This window comes from Rhinoderma darwinii, chromosome 8, assembly GCF_050947455.1.
Source record: "Rhinoderma darwinii isolate aRhiDar2 chromosome 8, aRhiDar2.hap1, whole genome shotgun sequence".
NCBI lineage: Eukaryota > Metazoa > Chordata > Amphibia > Anura > Rhinodermatidae > Rhinoderma > Rhinoderma darwinii.
The window spans coordinates 23,453,892-23,468,144 of NC_134694.1; the positions used below are offsets into that span (position 1 = coordinate 23,453,892).

A 14,253-nucleotide genomic window follows, 5' to 3' on the forward strand; every position below is an offset into this window, starting at 1 on the left:
CCCAAGATGGCCGCTGCACAGTGAGTTACATACTACGCATGTTCGGGAAGTATCCAACATAATCTCGCGGTATGTCGTGATGTAGTGAAGTCTTGAATCAGTCTCTCTCTCTGTTCACATGTGTGACATGCACAGTATGCCCACATGGACTCTGTAATCCATGAGGAGCTTGTCAATCCGGTCTCTGCAAATGATATTCTTCAATCATTTTTATTACACACACTCTTGGGTGAGTTATTAATCTTTAATACACTATTGATATTTGGACTGCCTATTGCTGTACCAGTCCCTTAATACTTTTATACATGTATGTACTATCACCTTTATTTATTCCTTGTGTTTTTAGATTGCATCTTTTACAGTATGTAGATACATTTAAACTGGTTTTTTTCGTCTTGATCACTGTTTGATTACTATTTGACTCTGTGAGTCTTTATATACCTACTACTTGATGTGTGTATTATGCTTGAGAAAGGTCCAATCGGACTGAAACATCGCACAGGTGAATAAAAAGCTGTTATCTTTGGAAGTGCTGCCTCTGTCCATTTCTGTTTGCTTGACATTGAGGACCGTGGACCTGGTACAGTCAAGGTTGTAGACCCATCTGCGGTTCAGTGCTGTGGAACTATTTGTCTTTGTGTATCCTGAGGATAGGCTATCAACTTTTAGGCCGGGTTCCCACGGATCGGATGCACTGCGTAAAAATCACGCAGCGTATCCGACCTGGAACTTGCAGCACCTTCCGTCCGAAAAATCGCACATTGTGGTGCGTTTTTTTAAAGGAATTTCCGCTGCGTAAAAAAGCGCTCATACTTACCCCCTCCCTTTATTTTATATCCGCGTCGGCCTCCTATGATGACGCAGGCCATGTGACGCTGCAACGGTCACATGGGATGGACGTCATCCCAGGAGACCGGACTGCAGGAAGAAGGGCATTCTGGGTAAGTATTAATTATTATTTTTTTCCGGAGTTGCGATTTTCGCTGCATAATCACTGCGATTACGCCACAACAGTCCCAACACTTGGCTTTCTGTTGCAGGTTTTGCATCCCCATTGAATTCAATGGGGAAAATCCGCAACAGGAAATCAACAAAAACGCAGCAATTAAATTCCGCACTGCAGGTCTGTTTATTAACATTTACGCTGCAGTTTTATTTCTGCAGCGTAGGCATGAGATTTACTAAATCTCATCCACTTTGCTTCTACTGTAAATTATGCAGAATTTCCGCACAGAGTACATTGCGGAAATTCCGCAGGGTTTACGCTACGTGGGAGCCCGACCTTAGGTATTAGAAAACCCCTTTAACACGTGTGTTCTCTGCAAGAGTTTATTTTGGAGCATTCAAAAAATCCTATAGACTGACAACACTGTGGGCAAGTTTTTTTTTACTGTTTACTTTTAAACTTTATAGCTAGATTTTGTGTTCCTCTAAGCACAAGCAGAACAATATATTTCTATTATCCTTATAGAGAAAACCATACTCCAGCTGCAAGAAAAAGGGGAACCCTTGGGAATTATCTGCATTTCTGCATTAATTACTAATAAAATGTGGTCTGATTGTTATGTAAGTCACAATTATAGACAAACTCAATCTAACTAAACAAACAACACACAAACAGTGGTACTTTTCTTGTCTTTTATTGAGCACAATGAGTAAACATCCACAGTGGCGGGGGAAAAAGTAAAGGCCATTTTACCCTGGCCAATTATAGGGGAAAATAAGCATTCACAGAACGCTCATTCCCGATAATTGCCCTGTGTAAACAGGGCAACGATCAGCTGATGAACGAGCAAACTCGTTCATCAGCTAATTGTATCGTTTTAAATGCCTTAAATATTATCGTTGTCTGCAGCACATCTCCCTCTGTAAACACAGAGACATGCTGCTGACATGATAGAAATGTATGGGGACGAAATATCGGAGTAACGAGCGCTCGTCCCTATACTATCTCCTTGTGAAAGGAGCAAACGAGCGCCGTTCAACGAGCGAGCCGTGTAAAAGTACCTTAAGTGAACCCGTGTGTTAATGATTTCTCCAAGAGCTAATTGGCAAAAGGTGTAAAAGAGGAGTTGAGATCGGTCATGTGGGTCCCACAGGTGCTTCACCCATTAAATAAAGGTACACTAAGCCTAGTTAGAAATCTGTTCTTCTTGAGAAAGATAATTTTCAGAAAACCTCCAAAGATATTGTATAGAGACACATGAAGCTGTAAAATCCTATAAAAGGTAAAGACCTGGGTGTACATCGATCCACGGTTAGACAAATTGTCTACAAATGGACAAAATTCAGGATTGTTGCTACTTCCTACAGGAGTGGATGTCCTGTTAAGATCGCTCCAAGAACACAATGGGCAACCGTAAAAGAACCTAGGGATAATGGTGTTCATGGAAAGGACTCCGCTACTGTCTAGACAAAACAAACAAACAAACATTGCAGTCTGTCTCATCATTACCTGGATATTCCACAATGCTTCTGAGAAAATGTTCTTACAATTAAGACAAATGTGGAACTTTTTAGCACAAATACACAACCGTAGGTTTGGAGGAAAAACAACACTGCCCACCAAAACCTCATTCTGACTGTAAAGTATGGTGGGGGGAGCATCATGGTTTAGGGCTGTTTTGCGGTCTCAAGGGGGAACAAGGAGTTCAAAGGTGTATCAAAACATTTTACAGGAAATTGTAGGGGCAGCAATATATGACCTCAAGCTGTAATTGGGTGATGCAACAAGACAATGGCCCCACACAAGTAGATCAAGCGTGATTAAAAAAAAAAAAAAAAAAAAAGCTGAATCTTTTGGAATGGCCAAGTCAGAGTCCTGACATTAACCCTATCAAGATGCAGTGCTATGACCAGAAGAAAGATGCGCACACAGGGCCTCCCAGAAATATTGATGAACTGAAACACATTTGCAGGCTGAAATGGTCCAAAATTTCTTATCAGCGTTGTACAGATCTTGTTTGAAGCTACAAGAAACTTTAGGTGGAGGTGATCACTGCAAAAGCATGAACAATACAACTGTTTGCGATCGCTAGGTAACAATCAGACCACATTTTATTAGTATTCAATACAGAAATCATGGTAATTCCAAAAGGTTGACTTTTTTCTTGCATCTGTATATCGAACAGAATTATTTCAGTCTTGTAACAGTTTATAACCTTTAGCCATAGCCAAAGATTGTCAAAATGTATGTTATAGAAGTAGAATATGTGACATAGGATATAGATATATAAATACATTTTCATATCAAGACTTAAAGGAACACTAAACATTAAAATGAATTATAAAAATAACCAGGAGATTTACTTGCCCATACGGTTTGTTTTCAGGGCTTTAAGAAATTATTCAGACTGACAAACAGTTTTGTGAAAATCTTGCAGAGAAACAAGTGTTAATTTCCTTCTGCTCGCTTCCGTTTTTGTCAAGTAGATGGTTAAAGGGTGTGGCATGACCAATGGGTGGGGCTTAACTTTCCTGCTCTGCTATTGCAAAAAAACTAAATATATACATATTTTAAGGAGGACGGGAGAAATGGCTGATCTCCTGGTACACAGAGGGAGAAATTCTTTATGTAGTTCTCATACACAGTTTTGTGTGAGACTGAGAAGGATCAAAAAAGAGGCATAAATTAAGGGCTCAGTTTCGATGTATTTTCTACACTAAGGCGAGATTCACACGAGTGTGGGGAAACTCGGATGTGATAAACGTGACCTTTTTCATGTCCAAGGTGCATCCGTGCGGGTTCTGTTTTTACAGATACCCATAAACTTGAGTCTATGGAGGGATCCATGAAAACGGAACAAGATAGTACATGTTCTAACCTTCAACGGACCCTTCACATGATCCGTTGAAGCCACGGCCGTGTGAACGACCCCATTGACTTACATAGGTCTGTGTGAATTAGGCCTTAGTGTTCCAAGTGGATCTTGGTTGGGAGTGGGCTAAGTATAACTTCTAAAGAGAGCTAAAAAAATTAAAAAACTTTCTACTAGGAGACAAAATATCAGAAGTCAATTAATGTATGTGATAACAATTATTCTCTATTTCTTCACTGCTAATTATTATTGTTTTTAATTTTTAACAGATGAAAAGTTTCTGGAAAACCACAGTTTAGCAAAGAGTGCTCAAGAGAAAATCAATTCTGCCCTCCTGGAATACACAATGTGCCACTATCCCCATTGTACGGACAAGTATCGTCTACTTCTGCTGAGGTTAGCTGAAATTCGCTCCATCAGCATGCAAGCGGAAGAGTATCTTTACCACAAGCACCTTAGCGGGGAAGTCCCCTGCAACAACTTACTAATTGAAATGCTCCATGCTAAACGGGCTTGAAAGGCCTCATTCAGAAGAGACTCTATATTAAAGCCTTCAAGGAATTGCTTAGCCTAAACAAACCAGGGACTCTGCAAAGAGTGAGATCATTTTCATCAATGCTGCCAGTCCGAAAAAAAAAAATATCTTTGGTGATGTATTTAACCTATAGTATTGGAAAGTTTCAGATTTATTTTAATATAATTGTGGCTCTTTACTGAGTGTTCTATTATGTGCGATGGCTTTTTAATATGCCATTATTTGTCGTGTTTTGGTTCATGACAATCTAAATGCTTCTTAACATTAATGTGAAAAAAAAAAGAAATAACAACAGCTACATGTGTGGGTGACCTGTAGGTATGTTTGTTTATTTAAAATAGTCGAAAAATATAATTTTATTATTTTAACATATGTCCAAAATTGAGCCATGATCTAAGGCTTGGTTGTTGATTCGACTTTATTCCGATATGTCGTGAATGTGTTTATATTTCAGCATAAAAACTCTAAAGCACATATTTTGAAGGGTCCAACAAAATAAAAGACTATTGTATTATGTAAATTGGGTTACTTTCTTCTTGATACATCAATAATTCTTGTCCTTATTGGGGAAAAAAAGACATCCTAAAGTGCGCTGGTCACCTTTCTATTTTTTGCAAACATAGAAAAAAGAATGATTAATGTCTGGTGTTGTACACTAATGTGAAATAGAGTTATACATAGTGCTTTCACTTTGTAAGGAGCACCAATCAAATGTATTGACACATTGAGGAATTATGGCATAGCCGGAAACCGGTATTTTCTATAAACCCATGTCCACATCTTTGTGTCTTAGAAACATATGTATGGTTACATACAGAAGAAAGCAATGCAAGCAGCTTTATCTCTACAGCCAGAGTTGGAGTGGCCCATCAGAGGACCAGTAGTTGCTTACAGATGCCCACAGTAATGGGCCCCAAAAGTTCCAGCAGATGACAACCACATTTGGAGCCAATTACATGCTGCTATGGACCATTCTTACAAAATTGATTCACAAAAAATGTACTATAATTTACTATTGGTAAGATCTCGTGTTCAATAATTATGGCATCGTTTAGGATGCAAACAAGGGCATATTAACAACAAATAAAAGTCTACAATTCTTCTTGTTCTTAAAAAGGTTGTCCAGGATTAGAGAAAATGGCTGCTTTCTTCAAGAAAGAATGCCACACCTGCCCATGGATTGTGTCTAGTATTGCAGCTCAGATCCACTGTAGTGAATGGGGCTGAGCTGCAGTACCATATACATCCCATGGACAGGTGTGGCACTGTTTTTAGATAAAAAGCCGCCATGTTTTTTTATTTCTTGAAAACCCCTTTAGGACAGCTTGTGAAAACCAACACAGCTTTCTCCAGCCTAGCTATCATCCTCTCCTCCATACTTCATTGGCTAAACTTATCTGCCAGCTACCAAGTGTCACAGCTTTTCTATACTTGCACTTATAGCGTACCTCCAATTATAAAACAACTTTCCATTATGCAATAGTACAAGCAAAGATTAGAAACTTTGTAACATACCTTTTTTTTTTTTTTAATTCCTTGTTCTCCATTTCTCAGGCTTTTTTCCTTTTTCCCGTTTTCTTAACTAGTCACTCAGAATTTACTCATAGAATTCCTAGAGCATGGAGGAGACAAATTCTAAGATTCACTGACTGGTCACGTTACAGCTGCCCAAAGAAGTATATAGAGAGGGGAGGGAAAGGAGGAAGCAGGAGACTTGCTAACAGTCCTCTTTAAAGAGCATGCAGACCAGATCCATTATACAGCAGTAAGGAGCATTGTAGCAGAGAATCTAGCACTGAGGTGAAGTATAACACTTACTAGAAGCAACATGGAGGAGATGGTACAGCAGTCAAGCGCACTGTAGCTGTAAATCCAGCACTGGGGTGAAACCATAACACTTACCAGAAGATGCAGCACGTCTGAGTCTCTCACTCTGTCCCCTCATCCTGCTCACCCATCCCTCTCCAGAGACTTTTATGGGCAGCGTGTCTGTGTCTCTTTCTCACTATGCCCCCCTCTCCTGCTCCCTCTAACCTTTCTATAGACTTGTATTGGCAACTGTAACCTAATCCTTCAGTGCAGCTTACAAAATGTATCCTCTCTGCTCTATGGATTCTAAAAGTAAATTCTGAGTGGGTACACCATTGTGAAAACAGGGGAGGGTGGGGTGAAAGAAAGGAACCTGATAAGAGAGAAAGATTTTTCTCTAATAAGATATATTACAAAGGTTTCTAATATTCTCTTGTACTATTGATTTTATGAAAAGTTGTTTCTAACCGTAGGTATGCTTTAACTGTTATACTTCAATTAAGAAACATTACTATGTTAGTAAATCTCTTGTCTTACTACGTTTTGGTTCATACTGTTCATGGTTATCTCTCTGCCATGGTATTGTTAGCTAAGGGTACTTTTACATGATCCGACGTGGGCTGTGTAAACGGGCGGCGATCAACGAGACAGCTTGTTGATCGGCGCTGGTTTGCTCCCTAGTATGGAGACAAGTGAATCATTACTACGATCACTCGTCCCCATACATTTCTATCAAGTCGGCAGCACGTATCTCTGTTTACACAAGAAGATGTGCTGCCAACAACGATAATATTTAAGGCATTTAAAACTATCCAATCAGCCGATGAACGAACAGTTACTCATTCATCGGCTGATCGTTGCCCTGTTTTCACAGGGCATTTATCGGAAATGAGCGTTCTGTGAACGCTCATTTGCCCGATAATTGGCTGGTGTAAAAGGGCCTTTACTTGTGTCTGATTCTTAACCTGACCCCAGAAATTCTAAACTTCACCTCATCTGGATTTACAATGTATGCGTGTACACATGCCAATAAAATGGATTTGAATCTTTCTACTTCATATAGTCAAAAATAGCTTATTAAAGAATTTTCAGCTGACCACATCTTTGTCATAAAAAAATTATAAAATATATTCAGATATGTTGGTACTCCTACATATAGCCGTAACTTCTCCATGCCCCCAATGTTAAATATGGAACAGGGCCCCCACCTACCATGTGCGATTTATCAAACTGGTGTCTTTTTTTATTGCACTGTGAAATGTGGGTCGCTTTAGATACCAGCAACTGTGTGCAACTGCTATGTTAGCACCCTTTATATCCAGGGGTGGGATTCAAATTTTTAACAACAGGTTCTCTGTTTTGCCAATAAAAACATATGTACTGGGGGGGGGGGGTCGCAGTGTTTCGCATTATTATTCTAACAATCAAATGAAACAATTACAATATTCCAAATACACCCTATATTAAAGTGGAAATGCCCTGTCCAGAATGTTTAACTGGATTTGCACACTATCTATATATTTACGTAAGCGTACATACCTACCTACCCACACATTATATTAAACTCACCCATTATATGTAGACCTACATGTGCACATTCAATATCCTAAGCGTGCTCAGTTCATTTAGTTAGACTGTACATAAATATATATACACATACATATATAATACATATATATACATATATATGTATATATATATATATACATATATATGCACACACGTGTATATATACACGTGTATATATACATATATATAATATATATACATACACACATATATATATATATACACACACACACACACACATACATACATATATATATACACATACATATAAACACATATATATATATATATATATATATATACATGTATACATACATATGTATATTTACATATATACACAAACATATATATATACATATATATACATACATATATGCCCATATATATATATATATATATATATATATATATATATATACATATATATATATATATATACATATATACATATATATATATATATATATATATATATATATATATACATATGTAGATACAGGGGCATAGCTAAAGGCTCATGGGCCCCGATGCAAAAGTTCTTATTGGGCCACCCCTGCAAACTTCTCGTGGCTTTCGTCCCGCAGCTTTCAGCTGCATTGCTGGGTCTCCTAAGTGACCCAACAATGTCAGGGGAAATAGCCCCAATATATATACCCCCAAAAAAATGTGTGTGTGTGTGTGTCTGTGTGTATAGGAGACAGCATATCTATAGCACTACAACCCTATAAACTAAGGATAGGATTAGATACAGTGGCTCAGCAGACAGTATCACACATGATTGGATTAGATACACAGCTCTGCAGACGGTATCACACATAATATTATTAGATATAGGTCCCAGCTCGCTGACATTGCAGCTCCAGCGCTGGACCCAGGAAAGGTAAGAATAATAATTGTTTTGCTTTTTTATGTGTTAATAATTATTTTCTTGTGTTATTTTACAGGTTCGATCGTTGGACTACGTTGTATTTGAGGACCACTTCAATGACAGCGTTTTTTTTTATTCTCCAAAAAATGGTTAATGAGGGTTGTGTGTGTTTTTTTATTTCAATAAAATATTTTTTCTATGTCCTTGTATTTTTTTAAACTTTATTATTACCGCCTTAGTAATAGCCGCTAGCTGATTGACAACCTCCATTACTAAGGCGGGGCTTAATGTTATGGCGGTGCAGAGGCTAACACTAACCCCCATTATTACCCCGGTACCCACTGCCACCAGGGGTGCCGGGAAGAGCCGGGTACGATCCAGTACCCGACCATCTGCAGTGATGGTCGGCACCGGGTCGACCGCAAGCTGGTATTATAAGGCTGGGAAAGGACAAAAACAGCGACCCTCCCCACCCTGGTAATGCTAGGCTGCTGCTGCTGTGTTGTATCTGGCTGGTTATGAAAATTGGGGGTGACCCCACATCGTTCTTTCCAATTATTATTATTTTTTTTAAAATGACGTGGAGTCCCCCCCATTTTTCATAACGAGCCTGGTACAATAAAGCAGCAGCAGCCTAGCATTACCAGGGTGGGAAGGGCCGCTGTTTCTAGCCTGTTCCAGCCTGATAATACCAGCCTGCGGCCGCCACGGTCGCAGACCATCGCTACACATGGCCAGGTACTGAATCGTACCCGGCTCTTCCCAGCACCCCTGGTGGCGGTGTGTAACGGGGTAATAATGGGGGTTAGTGTTAGCCTCTGCACCGGCTAACACTAAACCCCGCCTTAGTAATGGATGCTCACTCAGCCAGCGGCCATTACTAAGGCGGTAGTAATATAGTTTAAAAAAACCCACAAAGACATAGAAGAAATATTTTATTGAAATAAAAAAAAAACACACCACCCTCATTAACCATTTTATTGATAATATAAAAAGCCGTCATCTAAGTTGTCCTCGAATCCGACGTAGTCCAACGACCGAACCTGTAAAAAAAAACACAAACACAACAAAAACGATTAGTAACACTTATGGTAGGCTTAGATACAGGGCTCATGTGTGATACTGTTTGTCAAGGTAGGCTTAGATACAGGGTCCAGCAGACAGTTTCACATATGGGCCCTGTATCTAAGCTTACCATGTGGTTATGTAAGATGCTTAGATACAGGGCCCCAGCCGACAGTAATGTTATACACTATAAGATTACGGTCTGCTGGGGCCCTGTATATAAGCCTACCGTGTGGTAGGCTTATATACAGGGCCCATCAGACAGGATCACACATGGGCCATGTATCTAAGCCTACCATGTGATTGGCTTAGATACAGGGCCCAGAAGACAGCACCACACAATCTGAGGGCTCTATGGGGGCTTCTGGATTTATGTACTGATCTTGGTTCTGGTGATGTATATAGGTACCAAGCTTGGTTCTGGTACTGTATTTATGTACTGAGCTTGGTTCTGGTGTTGTATATATGAACTGAGCTTGGTTCTGGTGTTGTGTTGTGTGTATATATGTATGAGCTTGGTTCTCGTGTTGTGTGTGTGTGTGTGTGTGTGTGTGTGTGTGTATACATGTATGAGCTTGGTTCTGGTGTTGTGTGTGTGTGTGTGTGTGTGTGTGTGTGTATACATGTATGAGCTTGGTTCTGGTGTTGTGTGTGTGTATATACATATATGAGCTTGGTTCTGGTGATGTATATATGTATTGAGCTTGGGTCTGGTGTTGTGTGTGTGTGTGTGTGTGTGTGTGTGTGTGTGTATACATGTATGAGCTTTGTTCTGGTGATGCATATATGTACTAAGCTTGGTTCCGGTACTGTATATATGTATGAGCTTGGTTCTGGTCCTGTAATTATATAGGATATATTTAGAATACAAAATTGCAGAGCTGATGGCATTGTTGCAATTCATTGTATGTTTAACCTGTCTGGTAGTTTTAACCCCTTGAACCGCCACAATGCAGTAATACATGACCTGACAATATTTCCAAACATTCCCCTGTATGTTTGTATCAGATACAGTAAAATCCATTAAATCAACTTTTAAAATAGTGCACGCTATATGCTAATTACTCTATTAAGGGTCGGTGCAGCTATCCTGTAGAGTCACACAGTCCTAACCGCAAACACACCTTTCCATGCTTGGTTGACATCCCCCTGACTGTTATACATCACAACTTTCTTGGATGCACCATTGCCTTGTACTCCATGAGCATGCACCATTCAGCAAGGTGTACTCTGCCCAGCTTCATCGCTGCACCGCGCATGCCAAGGGAGTACAAGGCAATGTAGAAGGCTGGTAGTAATATAGAACAGTCAGGGCGATGCCAATCAAGATCTGGGGGGCGCCATTTAAATTTTCGCCTCAGGCAGCAGAAAAGCTAGAATCGGTCCTGGGCGGAGGAGCCACTGAAACCAGCCGCCGCCATCCCCTCCTGCACTAATTGTACCTGCCTTACAATGACTTGCCCCGCTAATCAGCACCTTTAAACTATGCTAACGGCACGATGACGTCATGTGGGGCACTATCTACAGGGGGGCTATATGTGTGGCACTATATACAGAGGGCATTATATATGTGGGGCACTATCTACAGGGGACTCTATGGGGCACTATCTACAGGGAGCAGTCTGTGCGCATGGGACAGTGTATGGTGCTATTATAATCAGGGACACAGTGTATGGTGCTATTATAATTGGGGACACAGTGTATGGTGCTATTATAATTAGAGGTGCAGTATATGGAGCTATTATATTTATGGGTACAGCGTGTGTCACCATGAGAATTTTATCTTTGTTTATAGGTGCAGAAATGTTTGAATAGTGAGTAGCTGAAGACATCTGGGTCGTGGCCGGGAGAAGTCATCATAGAGGTCTGGACCGGATGGAGAAGAAAAGAGAAAAACAACAACTTGAATCTGAGATCGTCACTGGTGAGTCACTTAATATAAATGTTTATTCTGCCTCTATTCAGTACTGTAGTCACTGTATAATCTGCAGCGAGATGATGGGTGGTATGTTATTTTTGTGAAACAGCAACTTCCAGCATATCCTTACCATTTTTCGGTCTATGCTGTGAGCTTTAGTTTTATGCCGTACAAACCTATACGGCAGGGGTTGCACTAAATTGAGCTGTATTTGTGCTGGTGCTGTATTTATGTGCTGAGCTTGGTTCTGATGCTGTAAATATGTACTGAGCTTTGTTCTGGCGTATATATGTACTGCGCATGAGTCCTAGGTGTGCGTGGTGTGCGTGGTGTGCGTGCACATGTGTCCAGCTTCTGGGTTGCATCTGTGCGTCATGTTTCCAGGATGTGAGTGTGTGTGTGTATGGCTGAACATGAAATTGAAATCATACTATTTAGTTACAGTATGGTGATATTTTAGCATTGTATACTGGTATAATTTGTATATATATATATATATATATATATATATATATTATTGCAGATTTCAGCAATACACTCAACACTCAAACAGGTATCATAATCCATCACTTCATAGATTGCACTTTGGGAAAGGGGGAGCAGCCCAGCATCACCAGGAGGACAACATTGGATTAGAATCCACATTGTACAGAGGTGATTCCTGCGCTCAACTCAGATCACGCTAGCTGTACGGCAGCTTTACAAGGACACATTTTTCACCTCTTTTAAAAAAGGGTAATTAAACCTTCAACAAGAAAAACTTTAGATCACATTGGGAAGGGCAGCAGTATGACAGTGTGGTGGCTGGGGGCTTAAGTGCCTAAGCCTGATTTGCTATGGAGTTAGTCCCTGTTCCTAGGTTCAAAGCATTGTGCGTGGAAGATGGAGGTCTCCTTACTTATACGAGTTTGTTGTTCGTGCTTGAAGGTGACAGCACTTTTCCAACAATTTTGGCCAGCGGCTGGCGCTCAACAGGGCAATGCGTTTCTCCTTTAAAAGGATGTCTCACCTCGTGAACCTAAACTGGTGAAAGACTTTCAAAACTGAGGCATAATGACGAGATCCTGGGGATAGAGCCTGCATGTTCCTAACTCAGCAGAGAACATTACCAGTGCACTACCTTTGCTGTTTAGAGCCGGCCACAAACTCTTCCAAAGATGAAAGGTTCTTATTCTTGCTGGAAGTAATGATTACATTTGGACAAATGGGAACAATAAGAAAGTCCTGCGATCAACCAGAGCTGATGTGGGTCCTTGTCTAAAAGGGAGCTCTGCTGGGTGGTATGAAGGCAGCGCAATGAGATTGTTGTTGCTGCATAAGAAAGTAACATATATGATGAAAGTTACTTATGCAGCTGTCTCTTTTGAGACAGCTGTATTTATAGAGTAGATTATTGCAGATTTCAGAAATATACTCATCACTCAAACAGGTATCATAATCCATTGACCCATAGGTAGCACTTTCAGAAAGCATCCCAAGGTCACCAGGAGGACAACACAGGGGTTAGAACCCACATTGTATAGAAGTGATTCCAGTGCTCAACTCAGATCATGCAAGCTGTGAGCTGGCTGCACAGCAGTTTCACAAGGGTGCATTTTTCACATCTTTTAAAAATGGGTAATCGGAACTTCAAAAAGATAAACTTTAGAACACATTGGGAGGGGCAGTATGACAGCATGGTGGCTTGGGGCTTAAGTGCCTAGGCCTGGTTTGCTATGGAGTTAGTCCATGTCCCTAGGTTCAAAGCATCCTGCATGCTGCTTGTGTGGTAGATGGCGGTATCCTCACTTATACGACCTTGTGCTTGGTGACATTTTGGCAAGCGGCTGACGCTCAACAGGGCAATGCATTTCTCCTTTAAAAGGATGCCTCGCCTTGTGAACCTGCACTGGTGAAAGACTTTCAAAACTGAGACACAAGGAGGCGATCCTGGGGATAGAACCAACACGTCCCGGACACTTCTAGTTTATCAGCAGAAAACATTACCAGTGCGCTACCTCTGCTGTCAAGAGCCGGCTAACCTGTCTGCCCCCATTAGACTACTGTAATTTGTCTGCCACCTTTGTGGGGAATGTCTGCCCTAGCAAAGATGGCCACTGCCTGTACTGTGCGCACACGGAGCATGCATGAACCACAACGAACTGCGCATTGGTGTCATATCCCCATCACCACCTGAGCTTTATGTTTGGGATGTTGAAGTGGTTGGGCGTGGCCGTCGGTAACGGCGTGGGGATGTTGCCTGGATCGCGTGCACCACATAATCAAGGTAGAGGATTATCCCCTTTCACCTGGTCGCACACAAGATCTCCCTTGCCTTAATTTTTAGCCTTATATATACTTCCCTGTTGACCCCTCACCTCACCATTCCTGGAAGAAGCAGAACGTGGCGAAACGCGCGTCGGACGGTTGCGTGAGGTGATGCAGCAGGAGCAACAACAACAAATTTACCTTGATCCATATAGACATTTGCCTGCTAATACTGTTACATTCTCTCTGATAGATAATATCTGTAATATTATTGCTGCTACACCTCGCCCCTTTATACAGCTTTGTTTTCTGCTACAGGTAACTACAAATGACTGGAACAAATGACCGGGTTACCTGTAGCAGAGTCTTTCACTCCTGCTTTCTTACATATGTTATGCAATTTTTTGCATGTTGTCATTCATAT

The 14,253-nt window shown here is 40.7% G+C and overlaps 1 protein-coding gene across 2 annotated transcripts in view; it reads left to right on the forward strand.

Annotated features, from left to right (window-relative positions):
- The window catches only part of NR5A1 (nuclear receptor subfamily 5 group A member 1), a 143,628-nt gene extending 138,755 nt beyond the window's left edge, over positions 1–4,873 (forward strand). For both annotated transcript variants that reach the window (XM_075835505.1, XM_075835504.1), the window contains exon 7: positions 4,088–4,873. In XM_075835505.1, coding sequence (XP_075691620.1) covers positions 4,088–4,335 — 248 coding nt within the window. In that variant the 3' untranslated portion in view covers positions 4,336–4,873. The remainder of the gene's footprint in view (positions 1–4,087) is intronic.
- Positions 4,874–14,253: the final 9,380 nt, after the last annotated feature.